The sequence below is a fragment of the Bos indicus genome, chromosome 3, assembly GCF_029378745.1.
Source record: "Bos indicus isolate NIAB-ARS_2022 breed Sahiwal x Tharparkar chromosome 3, NIAB-ARS_B.indTharparkar_mat_pri_1.0, whole genome shotgun sequence".
In the NCBI taxonomy this organism is placed as follows: Eukaryota; Metazoa; Chordata; class Mammalia; order Artiodactyla; family Bovidae; genus Bos; species Bos indicus.
This window is the reverse complement of record NC_091762.1, coordinates 113443342-113456330: the sequence shown is the minus strand read 5'-3', so window position 1 is coordinate 113456330 and position 12989 is coordinate 113443342. Positions and strand designations below refer to the sequence as shown.

Genomic DNA, 12989 nt, shown 5'->3' with positions numbered 1-12989 from the left:
TAGATTGCTCTGATTATCACAACTCTTGATTCCTTTCTGCCATGCTGTGCTGTGACGTAATGGTGTTCACTCTTAATTTACTGGTGTTGTTTTTTTAAACATACTTAGATTAAGTTAAATATCAATACAACTTACTGCATTTAAAGAGACTTCCCAGTTGGTGCTAGTGGTAAAGTGCCTGCTAATGCAGGTAGACCAAGAGACAGAGGTTCAATCCCTGGGTTGGGAAAATCCCCTGGAGGAGAGCATGGCAACCCACTCCAGTATTTTTGCCTGGAAAATCCCATGGACAAAGGAGCCTGGTCAGCTGCAGTTCATAGGATCGCACAGAGTCAGACACCAATGAAGCGACACCTGTGCTGCATTTAAAACTAGAAATAATGACAAAAGAGGGTCTACAGTGAAAGTGTTAGTTGCTCAGTTGTGTCCAACTCTTTGTGACCCCATGGACTATAACCCACCAGGCTCCTGTGTTCATGGAATTTTCCAGGCAAGAATACCGGAGTGGGTTGCCATCCCCTTCTCCAGCAGACCTTCCCAACCCAGGGATCGAACCTGGGTCTCCCACATTGCAGGCAGATTCTTTACCGTCTGAGCCACAAGAGGGGATTCAAAACCTGTGGCCTGTGCAGGATAAATATGAGATCTGTGTTTATTTCCTGGTCTGGAGCTTCTTTTGGTGAGTGGGGGAGTTGACTGTTACAAAACATCACTAATTTTTTAGTAACCAAGATTTTCAACTTTTACTCAGCTCCCTGTCCTCAAAAAAAAATTCTCTTCCCATTTTGTCAGTGTAATAAACATGGTGAAAATCTGAAATCTAATTAACATTCGTAAATGTTCTTTTATACCCAATTCATTAAACTGCTGTGCTGAACGAAGTTTTTTGTTAGGTTAACTGCTGATTGACAGGAACAGTTTTGTTGTACATGTTACCAGTTGCTGAGTAATGTTAGCATGTATTTACGTCCAGGACAACTTCGTGATTTTAGAAGGGATTCTATGCTTGTATGTATATCTGTTTACACTTAACGTGTGATGTAGACATGCATATGTACATGTAAATAATAAAGGTATAAATAGATGCTGCATACTAGTACCAAGTATTTTTATTTGCAGGCATATAGTACTTGGTGGAATAGACAGAAGATTGACCAAGTTGGGGCAGCAAGTTAATTTTTTTCATGCTCTGAAGAGATGATTTACTTTTAAAATTAGTCAACAATTATTAGATTATATCCCATTTGATATTCATTTATCCAGAAGGGTCATTCCTGGAAAACTCATAAACCATATTTTTCTGACTTTTTTTTTCCATCCTGATTTTGATTCCTTCCTAGGAGAAACATGGCATTTACGAAAAATGGATTGGTGCTTTGAAGCTGGGGAGCCTTTATGTGAAGAAGTAAGATTATTTCTATACATTTCATTTGTAAAGTGATTGTTTTGTGTTTTCCTAAGGATATCACCCTACTCATGTAAATAAATTCTAGAGAAAGCTTACTTTTTTTAGGATACAAGAATCCGTATGTGGATCTACTTTCATTTCTTCTCACTGTAGTTTTTTCAGGGTCAGAGGGAAAGTTTCAGCTAAGTGGGAACATATCTAACATATATATTGAGTCCTCTTTTGATGAGAGAATATGTCTCTAGTGGTAGTTCTTCATTAAGAGGCAGAGAACTACAGAGAACAAAGGACATTTAAACCAGTGAAGAATTTGAAGATATGCTCTAAATTTTGAAACCTGAATGTTTTAATCTCAGAGTTTCTTTGCAAGTTGATGATGGCAGAATTCAACTTAGCAGCCAGTCACTTAGGCTCTGCTTCAAGCTGCATCTCTAAATTCCGCCAGACACTTAGGACAAGACGTAGGAGCAAAGTTATTATAGGATGGTTGGAGTCTGGTTACTCTTCTTCCTCTTGTTTTTGATTTTTATAGAAGTATAGTTGATTTAGAGTATTAGTTTTAGGTGTACAACACAGTGATTCTGTTAAAAAAAAATATATATATATATAGTCTATTTCAGATTCTTTTCATTTGCTGGAGTGGGTTGCCACGCTCTCTCCCAGGGGATCTCCCTGACCTAGAGATTGAACCCTGTCTCTCACGTCTCCTGCATTGGCAGGCGGGTTCTTCACCACTAGCGCCACCTGGGAAGCCCTCTTTGCTGTTATAGGTTATTATAAGATATTGAGTATAATCCTTGGCTGTACAGTAGGTCCTTGTTGGTTATATATTTTATACATAGTAATGTGTATATGTTAATTTCAACATCCTAATTTATCCCTCTTCTACTTTCCCCTTTGGTAAACATAAATTTGCTTTCTTTGTATGTGAGTCTATTCTGTTGTGTAAATAAGTTCATTTGTACCATTTTTTCATGTAAGCAGTGTATATTTGTCTTTTTATCTTAGTATGATAATCTCTTAAGTCCATCCACATTGCTGCAAATAGCATTATTTCATTCTTATTTTTCGGACTAATATTCCATTGTGCGTGTGTGTGCCACATCTTCCTTATCTGTTCATATGTCAGTGGACACTCAGGTGGCTTCCATGTCTTGGCTTTTGTAAATAGTGCCACTGTGAACATTGGGGTGCATGGATCTTTGCAGATTAGAGTTTTCTCTGGATATATGCCCAGGAGTGGAATTGCTATATGGTAACTCCAGTACTTTGGCCACCTCATGTGAAGAGTTGACTCATTGGAAAAGACTCTGATGCCGGGAGGGATTGGGGGCAGGAGGAGAAGGGGACGACAGAGGATGAGATGGCTGGATGGCATCACCGACTCGATGGACATGAGTCTGAGTGAACTCCGGGAGTTGGTGATGGACAGGGAGGCCTGGCGTGCTGCGATTCATGGGGTCGCAAAGAGTCAGACACGACTGAGCAACTGAGCTGAACTCTTATTTTTAGTTTTTTAAGGACCCTCCCTACTGTTCTCCATAGTGACTGTACCAATTTAGAGTCCCCCCCAACAGTTTAGGAGGGTTCCCTTTTCTCCACACCTTCTCTAGCATTTATTATTTGTAGACTTTTTTGATGGCCCCTCTGGTGTGAGGGGATTCCCCATTGTAGTTTTGCTTTGCATTTCTCTAGTAATCAGTGATGTTGAGTGTCTTTTCATCCTGGTTAATCTCCTTATTGCCGCTCCAAGTAGCATCAGGCCTCACAGTCCAGATCTGTGGCCTCAGATGGTTGTGCTCAGTACAACCCTTTCCCCCAGGCTTTATGTGCCTGCTTTCTGTTCAGTGAGAGTCTGGCATTAGACATCAGCAGAGGCTGATTTAAAGCAGGGCTTTCCAGGGAAAGGTCTTTGCTGTGTAACAGCCAATAGAGAGTCCCCTATGAGTCCTGGCCAGGAATTTGACAGCCTAGAGTAAGAAGTGGACCTCAAAGAATTTTCAGGACATAAAGTTTGGATGGAGAAGGCAATGGCAGCCCACTCCAGTACTCTTGCCTGGAAAATCCCATGGACGGAGGAGCCTGGTAGGCAGCAGCCATGGGGTCGAGAAGAGTCAGACACGACTGAGCGACTTCACTTTCACTTTTCACTTTCATGCGTTGGAGAAGGAAATGGCAACCCATTCCAGTGTTCTTGCCTGGAGAATCCCAGGGACGGGGGAGCCACCAGGCTGCCGGTGGACTGTGGTCTTTGGGGTCGCACAGAGTCTGACACGACTGAAGCAACTTAGCAGCAAAGTTTGGATGTCAGAAGAGTTTATCTAGTCAAATATCTGCCTCATTTTCTTCTCTTACTAATTCTCAAACCAGTATCAAACAGTTTCTCTAAAAGCAAACTCATTACCTTCAGAACTGGCTCCACTTCACAGATTTGCTGTTAGTCTTTCTCATCCTAACCTTTTCCAGCCCTACATGTGGCTTACCCTCATTACCTGACGTGGGTCATGTTTGGTCCTGGCCTTCAGAGACCTGTCAGTCTTTACACTCTTGTTCAACCAATTCCATTGCTGGCCTCCTGGTTCAAACCCTGATTTTTGGTCTTTTGTTTCATTTTGGCGTTTTTTGCCTCTTGCCTGAGTTACTACAGCTGGCGTCCCTAAGCCCAGGTATTCATTTCCCACTTCATATCAATATGTCACAGGTCTGACAACTTAGGGTGATCTTTAAAAATCCTCTTCACAGAAATCTTGAGTGGCTTTTTAAAAGCAACTGACAACTCCTTTTTTTCTGTTCCACACCTCTTTGACCTGTGACCTGTTTCCCACCCAGTTTTCTTTCCTGTTACTCACCAGCGGATACCTCCCACTCTAATTAATCTAGTCTCTTAGCTCTTCCCCTTTATATAAATCATATATGCAAATCATACTGACCCTTGACTTAACGTTGGCTTTGCCTTGTTCTTCTTCTTCTTTTTTTGTGATAATTTTGTTTGTTTACTTTTTGGCTGTGCCGGGTCTTCGTTGCCGCGCAGGCTTGCCTTTCGCTCGCTGCACCGAGAGGAGGCTGTTCTTTGTTTTGGCCTGGCTGCTCTTTGCAGTGGCCTGTTCCGCTGGAGACGGGCTCTAGGGCGCATGGACCAGTAGTTGTGGCCCCTGGGCTCCGAGCGCGGGCTCAACAGCTGTGGCTCGTGGGTGGCATGTGGGGTCTTCCTGGATCAGGGATCAAACCTGTGTCTCCTGCATTAGCAGGTGGATTCTTTACCACTTTAACCACCAGGGAAGTCCTGCCATGTTCTTCTTTCCTTGAGAAATTCCTTGTTTCCTCTGACTTTTCTAAATCCAGCTCAGCTTTTAAGCTTAACTAAAATTTTATCTTCTGTAAATTAGTCTGCCATTTTTCATCTCATCCATCTTCCTTCCTTTAATCTTTTAAAGTTCTTAATTATACAGTTTTAATACATAATGATGTATTATTTTATAGTCTTAGCTTATTTCCATCTCTTCAATATCTGCTTCATTATTCATCTACTTATTTCTTGAAATGATAATAGAGGCATCACTGTTTGTTTGTTTGTTTGTTTGTTTTAAAGATTGAATGGTCTCTTTATTCCTTCCAGAAGTCGTGACAAAAAAGACTTTCACTTTCTGTGTTTCTAGGATGCAAAGCTGAAAGAGCTTATGATCTGTTCTGGAGATACTTTGCTTTTAATTGAAGGAAAACTTCCTCCTCTGGTAAGACTTTGCTCCCGAGTAGATACTTTGTAAATAGCAGTTTCTGTGTTGTGATTGCAAAGATGATATGTTGTCATCGTGTGAAAATGGGGAAATACAATCATAACGAGTATAGAGTACTTACCCCAAATTCCACCAGGTAGCTACCATACTTTACATCTTTATATATTTTCCTTCCATCAACTGTATGTACAGTTTTATTTCCTATTTTTTATATTTAATTTTTTAACTGGGCCATAAAATCTAAAAACAGTCAGTATATCCAGTGTATGACTTAGCACAATTTAATTCATCTATATAAATATCATCTATATCTCAGTTTGTTTTAAACTTTTTGTTCTTATAAATAATAATAAATATAAATCCTTCTTAAGACAATTCTAAAGATGGAATTAACAAGCCAAATCATTTTCCCAAAGAGTTGAACCAAGTTTGCAGTCCTAGTGTGGCTCTGTGAGGGGGCTCGCACCACTCCTCTGCATAGACCCTACATATGACCACTCAGAAAGGCCAATATTTAGTAGTTGTTGTTTTTATTAATGTGGACACATATAAAGAGGAAAATAAAATTACCCCAAATTCTAGCACTCAGACAATCATTTGCTTATGATTAGAAAATTCAGACAATGTAGAATGATTAATAAGTTTCTCTTATATCTTTCTCTCCAGAAAGAGCCCAATTATTTTTCCTTTCTTGTACTTCCAAGAAAAAAATTGCACCTGTTTGTATGTTGAGTGTGAATATGTCCATAGCCTTTTCAAAGTTTACATAAAGGGGATCATATTCTATGCAGTGTTTTATTCCTTGTGGTTTTCGTTTTTGTTCATTTAGTATGTCTTGAAGATCTCTTCACATCAGCACATACAGACCTACCTTTTTCTTTTTCATGACTTCAAAGAATTCTGTCATATTTTATACTGTGCTCTTTAATTTTTGAATATAAAGGATGTAAAAAGCTGGGCCAGGAAGAGGAGGCCCCATCCCCATGGGGTCTGTCCTCCTTCCACCGGCAGCCAGCTTCCCCTGTATCCTTCGAGAAGCGCATACTTTGATACACACATGTGTGTATATGGAGCATGCGTGTGCACATTCATGTATATATACATATTTCTATTTACAGCAAAGATTATAAGTTTGACAGTGTATTCTGTACCTAGCTTTCTTTGTTAATGGTTTATCCCCATATATATGCTGTATCCGTACACAAAATGTTGTCTCATTCTGTTTGATGTGTATGGAGGCTCCCATGAGTTAACCAGTACAGTTAGGTTGTTCCCAGTCTTGTGTTGATGCAAATAACACTGCCAAAAATACTGTCTATTTGCCATTTTGCACATATGTATCCATAGGATAAAGAACTGGAACTGAAATTTCTTTGTCAAAAGTTATGGCCTGCCGTAATGTACCAGTCTTCTAAAAAGGGACCTTGAGGCTGGTTCATGGTTTTTGCTGCCATAAACAATTTGCAGTGAATATCTCAGTATGCATGGGCCAGTATATCAGAAGATAAAATCCCAACCATAGAATGGCTGGGTCAGAGGGTTTGGGCATTTTAAATTTTGACAACACCAAATTACTTTCCAGAAACTTGGCAGCAGTTTATACTCCTAGCACCAATTTACAAGAGTTTAGGTTTGAACTGAATAAAAAAATGGAGTTTTTTGCTCTTATTTACATTTATTTATTTATTGCATGGAAGTTGAGTATTTATTGTCACCAATTTGATAAACAAAAAAATATTCAAATTTTAGCATGCATTTCTTGAAAAGTATGTATTTAAAAATCCATGTCTTTCTCCCCACAGTCTCATCTTCTGTTGTTGGAAATTGACCACTGTAGCACAGTTGATCTACTAAGGTTCTTTACTAACTCAAAAAAGGCAGGGGAGAGAACCAGTCAAGTTAGTAAAACTGAAATTACAGAATGTGTTTTAGGAGATGGGTTTATTTCATGTAGATGTTATGTAGGAATGCACCTTAGATCAATAGATTGTTGCTTCTCTAGAAAGTTCCTTTAGAAATTTTATAAATTAAAAACTGCATGTAACTGGTATATTGTGCTACAGTGCTCTTCCGATGCCTGAAAGTATTTTAATAGTTTGTTCTGTCAAATGTTTTGTTAGTTTGTTTATACTTTTCACTTATCGTAGTTCCTAATTTATAGAACATTAGTCCCATTCATCCTACATACTGATTTTTATGATTTTAAACTTTTAAATGTAAAAGTGGTGAATGATAATGTATGATGGTTAATACATACATCTTAAGGAAAAATCCTAAATTCAGGAACATTTTCTATACCAAGATGTTTCTCTGTGGAAGTGGAAGTTGACTTAATCTGTGTGCATCAGCAGTTCGAAATCTCCATTCCTCAGGGTTTCCTGACGGTGCCCATCTGGTGGTACCAGCCTCAGGGGCCGCTGCATCACTGGAAGGATCACCAGGACCAGACGAATTGTACCCTTTCTCAAGGCAGCGTCTGGAAAGCCAGTTCCACTCCAGGTGAGAACACAACAGAATTACAGCAGCCGGTGTGTCGTAAAGAAAAGTAAAATGACTGCTTCTGCTGAGAGGCAACAGAAATGTGTGTTTTTAAAATATACTTAAATTACAACAAAATCTATGTGTTCTGTAATTCATAGCATAATAATACCATTCTATTATTATACAGTGATTTGTATGTAACCTCTATAAAATACCATCTTGTTTTGTTTTTTTATTTTGGGGGGTTTTTTTTGGCTTTACCTTTCATTTGCCATCTGTTATTTTTATTATCTTTATTATTATGGCAATGTATTCCGTTTTTTCAAGGAATTTTTATATATTCTCTCTCAAGCTCCCCGTGGCAGTAGGAATAGCAGCCCCCTTCACTGTAACAGAACCGGACATTGAAGCTTCCTTTGCTTTCAGTGACAGCACAGTGTGAATGAAATTCCTCAGACCCATCCTGGCGCGGTCTTATGCCCACACTGCGCCCCCTGGCGGCCCGGCTGCCAGACCCCGCTTCCTCCCCATGAAGTCCTGAAAGGCTGACTCGAAGCCTGCAGATTCTGAGTTGCTTGGATAGAATTGTACTAAGCCTGTGTGCAGTATCCCAGCACAGCCTGTACTTCAGAAATATGAGCTAAGTTCATCTAAAGCTCCTGTCAGAAGTCTCACTCTGTCCTTGCAGGTGCTCCCAGTGACGCACACGCGGAAGTTTCCCTCTGGTACTTGGGAGACCTTGAAATCTCAGAAGATGCCACCTTAGGGGAGCTGAAGTCTCAGGTCAGCCTTCCTCCTACAGCGAACCCTAGTGGTGATCTGGCTGCTTCCAGTGAGATATTAATATATTCTTCTATTTCCTTTTCCCTCAATTACAGTCTGTTCTGATATGGCATGTGTTATATGCCATGTTCAGTGGTGAGTACCTCACAGGCCACACACGCACACTGCTCAGGGGGCTCCCGGGCTCGTTCCGTCACCCTGTGGCTTCCTTTCTTCCCACTCTGACAGGCATGCTGTGCTTTCATTTGACTGTCTTCTCAGTGACTTGCAGCTTATGTTCATTTTGATTTTTTTAGGGAAACATTTGTTGGAACATTTGTAAAGCATTCACTTTATTTACATTGTTTTTGCACCATTGTGATTCATGTGTTAAATGTGGTTAGCAGAAGCTGTGTTGTCAGTTGCCCAGGAGGTCAGAATCTCAGCTTTATGTTAGAATGTTAAACTAGATATTGTATTGTTTTCTTGGACATTAATATTCACAGACAGAGTGCTCTGTCCAAATGGAAGGGCTCGGTTGAATACAACTCAAAATGCCTAAGAAGCATCTTAACTCTCAGTGAACTAAAATGAACATCCTTCTTCCTCATAAAGGAAAAAGTGTAGGGGCATGTAAGTTAAATACTAGTCATTGATTGACTTCTCCTGTGTATCCTCACTGTCTGAAATACCTTCCTCAAAAAAAGCAAATGATCTTATTCTCTTAAGAACAAGAAGGAAGCAACTTTTTTTCTTTATATTGGATTAAAAGATACAAAATGACTGTTTCTAGATTAAAAAATGGATGAATATTGGCCACATCATATAATACAACCTAAGTATATGAATAGATATCCACCTACAGGATTAGTACAGTGGTTTGGGCCTAGCAGTTGGATCCAGAGATTCTGCAGTATTTCAGAATAGAAAGTCATTTCCTTGGCAGAGCAAACACTGTTGAATGATAGTAGCACAGATGGAAATTGAAGACAAGTCTTTGCTTTTATTTGAGTAGCCTCTGCTTTTGAGTTATAGTCACATAGAAATTAAAGTTTCATTTTCTAAAACATAATCATTAAAAAGGAGCTTTTGGCTCAGAAAATAGAAAGTCACTTAGCTCTCAAGGTGATTTCAGCATAGAGGAATACAGAAGTGATTCCGGATTAATTTCATTTGAGAGAGATTCCTGTGGGTTTTGGTAGATATTACCATCACTTGAGATGCTGTCTGCCTCAGATGTCATTGTGTAGCGCTTCATTTTTCCCTAAAGCAGCCTGCTCTTAGGAATGCCTTTTCAGTTGTCTGTGTCTTTTCTAGGCCATGACCTTGCCCTCCTTGGAGTCTTCCATCCCATCCCCAGCCTTCCTCAGAGCCTGGACAGTGGAAAATAAGCGCCCAGGCCGGCTCTTACGAGGCCACCAGCAGCAGCTCAAGTAGGTTTCTTGGTGAGCACTCCCTCATAGCCCATTCCAGGTCATTCACATTGTCAGGTGGACAGCGCTTGTTATCACAAACTCTGAGACAACTTCAGTTTTTCGTATTAAGTAAAAATGTAATTTTGCCTGTTTTTACTTTGCTCCAGAGACTGTGAACAAAATTTTGAGTGGTTTTTCCCCCAGCTTTATTGAGATATTAATTGATATATAACATTGTATAAAGCTTCCCTGGTGGCTCAGATGGTAAAGAATTTGCCTACAATGCAGGAGACCTGGGTTAGGAACATCCCCTGGAGAAGGGAATGGCAACCCACTCCAGTATTCTTGTCTGAGGAATTCCATGGGCAGAGGAACCTGGCAGGCAACAGTCTGTGGAGTTGCAAAGAGTTGGACATGACTGAGCAGTTTTAACTCACTAACACTATATAAGTGTATTGATTTGACAGACATATGTTGTAGAATGATTTTACCACCATAGTGTTAGCTCACACCTCCATCACATCATATAGAGTCCACATGTAAGTGATGTTATACAGCGGTGGCCCTGTCTCACTTAGCACAATGCCCTCAGTATCTATCTGTGTTATCTCAAGCCACCGGATGTCCTTTCTTAGGGCTGCATAATATTCCTTCACGCGCGCGCGCATGTGTGTGTGTGTGTGTGTGTATGCACACACCCATAAACCACACCTTTATCCAGTCTTTCAGTAAAGACACTAGGTTTTCCATATCTTGCCTGCTGCGCATAATGCTGCAATGAGCCTGGGAGTGCAGATAATCTCTTCAAAATCCTGTTTTCGTTTCCTTTGGTGAGGTACCCAGCAGTGGGATTGCTGGATCATGTGATAGTTCTTTTTTTAATTTTCTGAGGCACCTCCATACTGTTTTTCCATAGTGGCTGAACCAATTCACATTCCCACCGGCCCTGAACAAGGGCTCCCTCCCTCCACAGCCTCACCGATGCTTGTTCTCTCTTTTGTCTTTTCAATGATAAGTGTTCTGACAGGGGTGAGATGGTGTCTAATCATGGGTTTGGTTTGCGTTTCACTGATGATTAGTGATGTAGAGTACCTTTTTATGTACCTGTTGGCTATTGCTACTGCTGCTAAGTCACTTCAGTCGTGTCCGACTCTGTGCGACCCCATAGACGGCAGCCCGCCAGGCCCCACCGTCCCTGGGATTCCCCAGGCAAGAACACTGAAGTGGGTTGCCATTTCCTCCTCCAATGCATGAAAGTGAAAAGTGAAAGTGAAGTCGCTCAGTCGTGTCCGACTCTTAGCAACCCCATGGGCTGCAGCCTACCAGGCTCCTCCATCCATGGGATTTTCCAGGCAGGAGTACTGGAATGGGGTGGCATTGCCTTCTCCATGTTGGCTATTAATATGTCTTTAAAAAATTTCTGTTCACATCCTCTGCCATTTTTTAGTCAGATTGTTTGCTTTTTGCTATTGAGTTGTATGAGTTCTCAATATAATTTTAATACTAACCCCTCAGCTTTGCAAATACTTTCTCCTACTTCATAGATTGCTTTTTAAGTTTGTTGATGGTTTCCTTTGCTATGCAAAAGCTTTTTAGTCTGATGTAGTCCAACTTGTTTATTTTTGCTTTTAGTGTCAAATCCAAAAATAAATCATGCCAAAGCAGATATCAAGGAGCTTTACCCCACGGTTTTCTTTTGGGAATTTTACAATTTCAGGTCTTATGTTAAAATCTTTAATCAATTTTAAGTTGGTTTTTGCATATGGTGTAAGATAAGGATCTAGTTTCATTCTTTTGCATGAGACTGTCCAGTTCCTTGCCCCTCTCCCCGCCCCACCCAGCACCATTTATTGAAGAGACTCTTCCCCATTGTGGGTTCTTAGCTCCCATGTTATAAACTAACTGACCAGAATGCGTGTGTCCATTTCTGGGCTCTCTCTCGTGTTCCACTGATCTGTGTGTTGTTTATGCCAGTACCTCACTGTTGTGATAACTATAGGTTTATAGTAGAGTTTGAAATCAGGGGGCATGATGCCTTCAGCTTTGTTCTTTCTTAGGAAAAGATTGCTTGGGCTATTTGAGGTCTTTTGTGGGTTTATAAAAATTTTAGAACTGTTTGTATTTCTAATTGCAAAATGCTGTTGAAATTCTGACAGGATTACATTGAACTTACAGATTTGGTGGGGGGTGGCGGGTAGTGTGGACGTTTGAACAATATTCTGCCAATCCATGACCATGGAATCACTCCATTTATTTGTGTCTTCAATTTCTTTCGTCAGTGTCTTGGTAGTTTTCAGTATACAGGTCTTTCACCTCCTTGGTTAAATTTATTCCTAAGTATTTTATTTTTTTTGATGCTGTTGGGATTGTTTTCTTAATTTCTCTTTCTGATAATTGTCATTATATAAAATGCAAATGATTTTGTATATTGATTTTGTGTCCTGCAACCTTAGTGAATTCATTTATTAATGTTTTTAATCTCTCTAGTTACTTATTTATTCCTGGCTGTGCTGGGTGTCCGTTGCTTTTTGCGCAGGCTTTCTGCAGTTGTGGCTAGTGGCTGCTGCTGCTCCTGCTCGCGCGCGGGCTTCTCGGCGGCCTCGCGCCTCCTGTGGACTGCAGGCTCTAGAGCGTGGGCCCAGTAGTTGTGGCCCGCAGGCTTGGCTGCTCCAAGGTGTGTAGAGTCTTCCCGGACCAGGGATCAAACCTGTGTCCCCTGCATTGGCAGGCAGATTCTTATCCACTAGGCCACCAGGGAAGTCCGCATTTATTTAAGAAGTTTTGTTTTGTTTTTTTGGTGGAGTCTTTGGAGGTTTCTGTAAATATCATCATGTCATCCACAAACGGAGACAATTTTACTTCTTATTTTCCAATCTGGATTCCTTTTCTTTGCTAATTGCTCTGACTAGCACTTCTGCTACTGTGTTGGATATGAGTGGTATGAGCGCATCCTTGTGCTGTTCCTGATCTTAGAGGAAAAGCTTTCAGCTTTTCACTGTTGAGTATGATACTAGCTGCTGCTGCTGCTGCTGCTGCGTCGCTTCAGTCGTGTCCGACTCTCTGCGACCCCATAGACGGCAGCCAACCAGGCTTCCCGTCCCTGGGATTCTCCAGGCAAGAACACTGGAGTGGGTTGCCATTTCCTTCTCCAGTGCATGAAAGTGAAAAGTGAAAGTGAAGTTGCTCAGT

General features: G+C 40.7%; 1 protein-coding gene across 10 annotated transcripts in view; it reads left to right on the top strand.

The window, feature by feature from the left end:
- Positions 1–12989, top strand: part of USP40 (ubiquitin specific peptidase 40) — an 89519-nt gene that overhangs the window by 59963 nt on the left and 16567 nt on the right. For 6 of the 10 annotated variants that reach the window (XR_011565946.1, XM_070786914.1, XM_019957933.2 and 3 more), the window contains 5 exons: positions 1341–1405; positions 5065–5139; positions 7515–7641; positions 8312–8406; positions 9703–9818. Coding sequence is in view for 5 of the 10 variants with exons in the window: in XM_070786914.1 (XP_070643015.1) it covers positions 1341–1405; positions 5065–5139; positions 7515–7641; positions 8312–8406; positions 9703–9818 (478 nt within the window). In the remaining 5 variants the exon portion in view is untranslated. Of the gene's footprint in view, positions 1–1340; positions 1406–5064; positions 5140–7514; positions 7642–8311; positions 8456–8501; positions 8542–9702; positions 9831–12989 lie in introns of all 10 variants that reach the window. The other 4 variants (XR_011565949.1, XR_011565947.1, XR_002180419.2 and 1 more) reach the window with 4 other exon arrangements.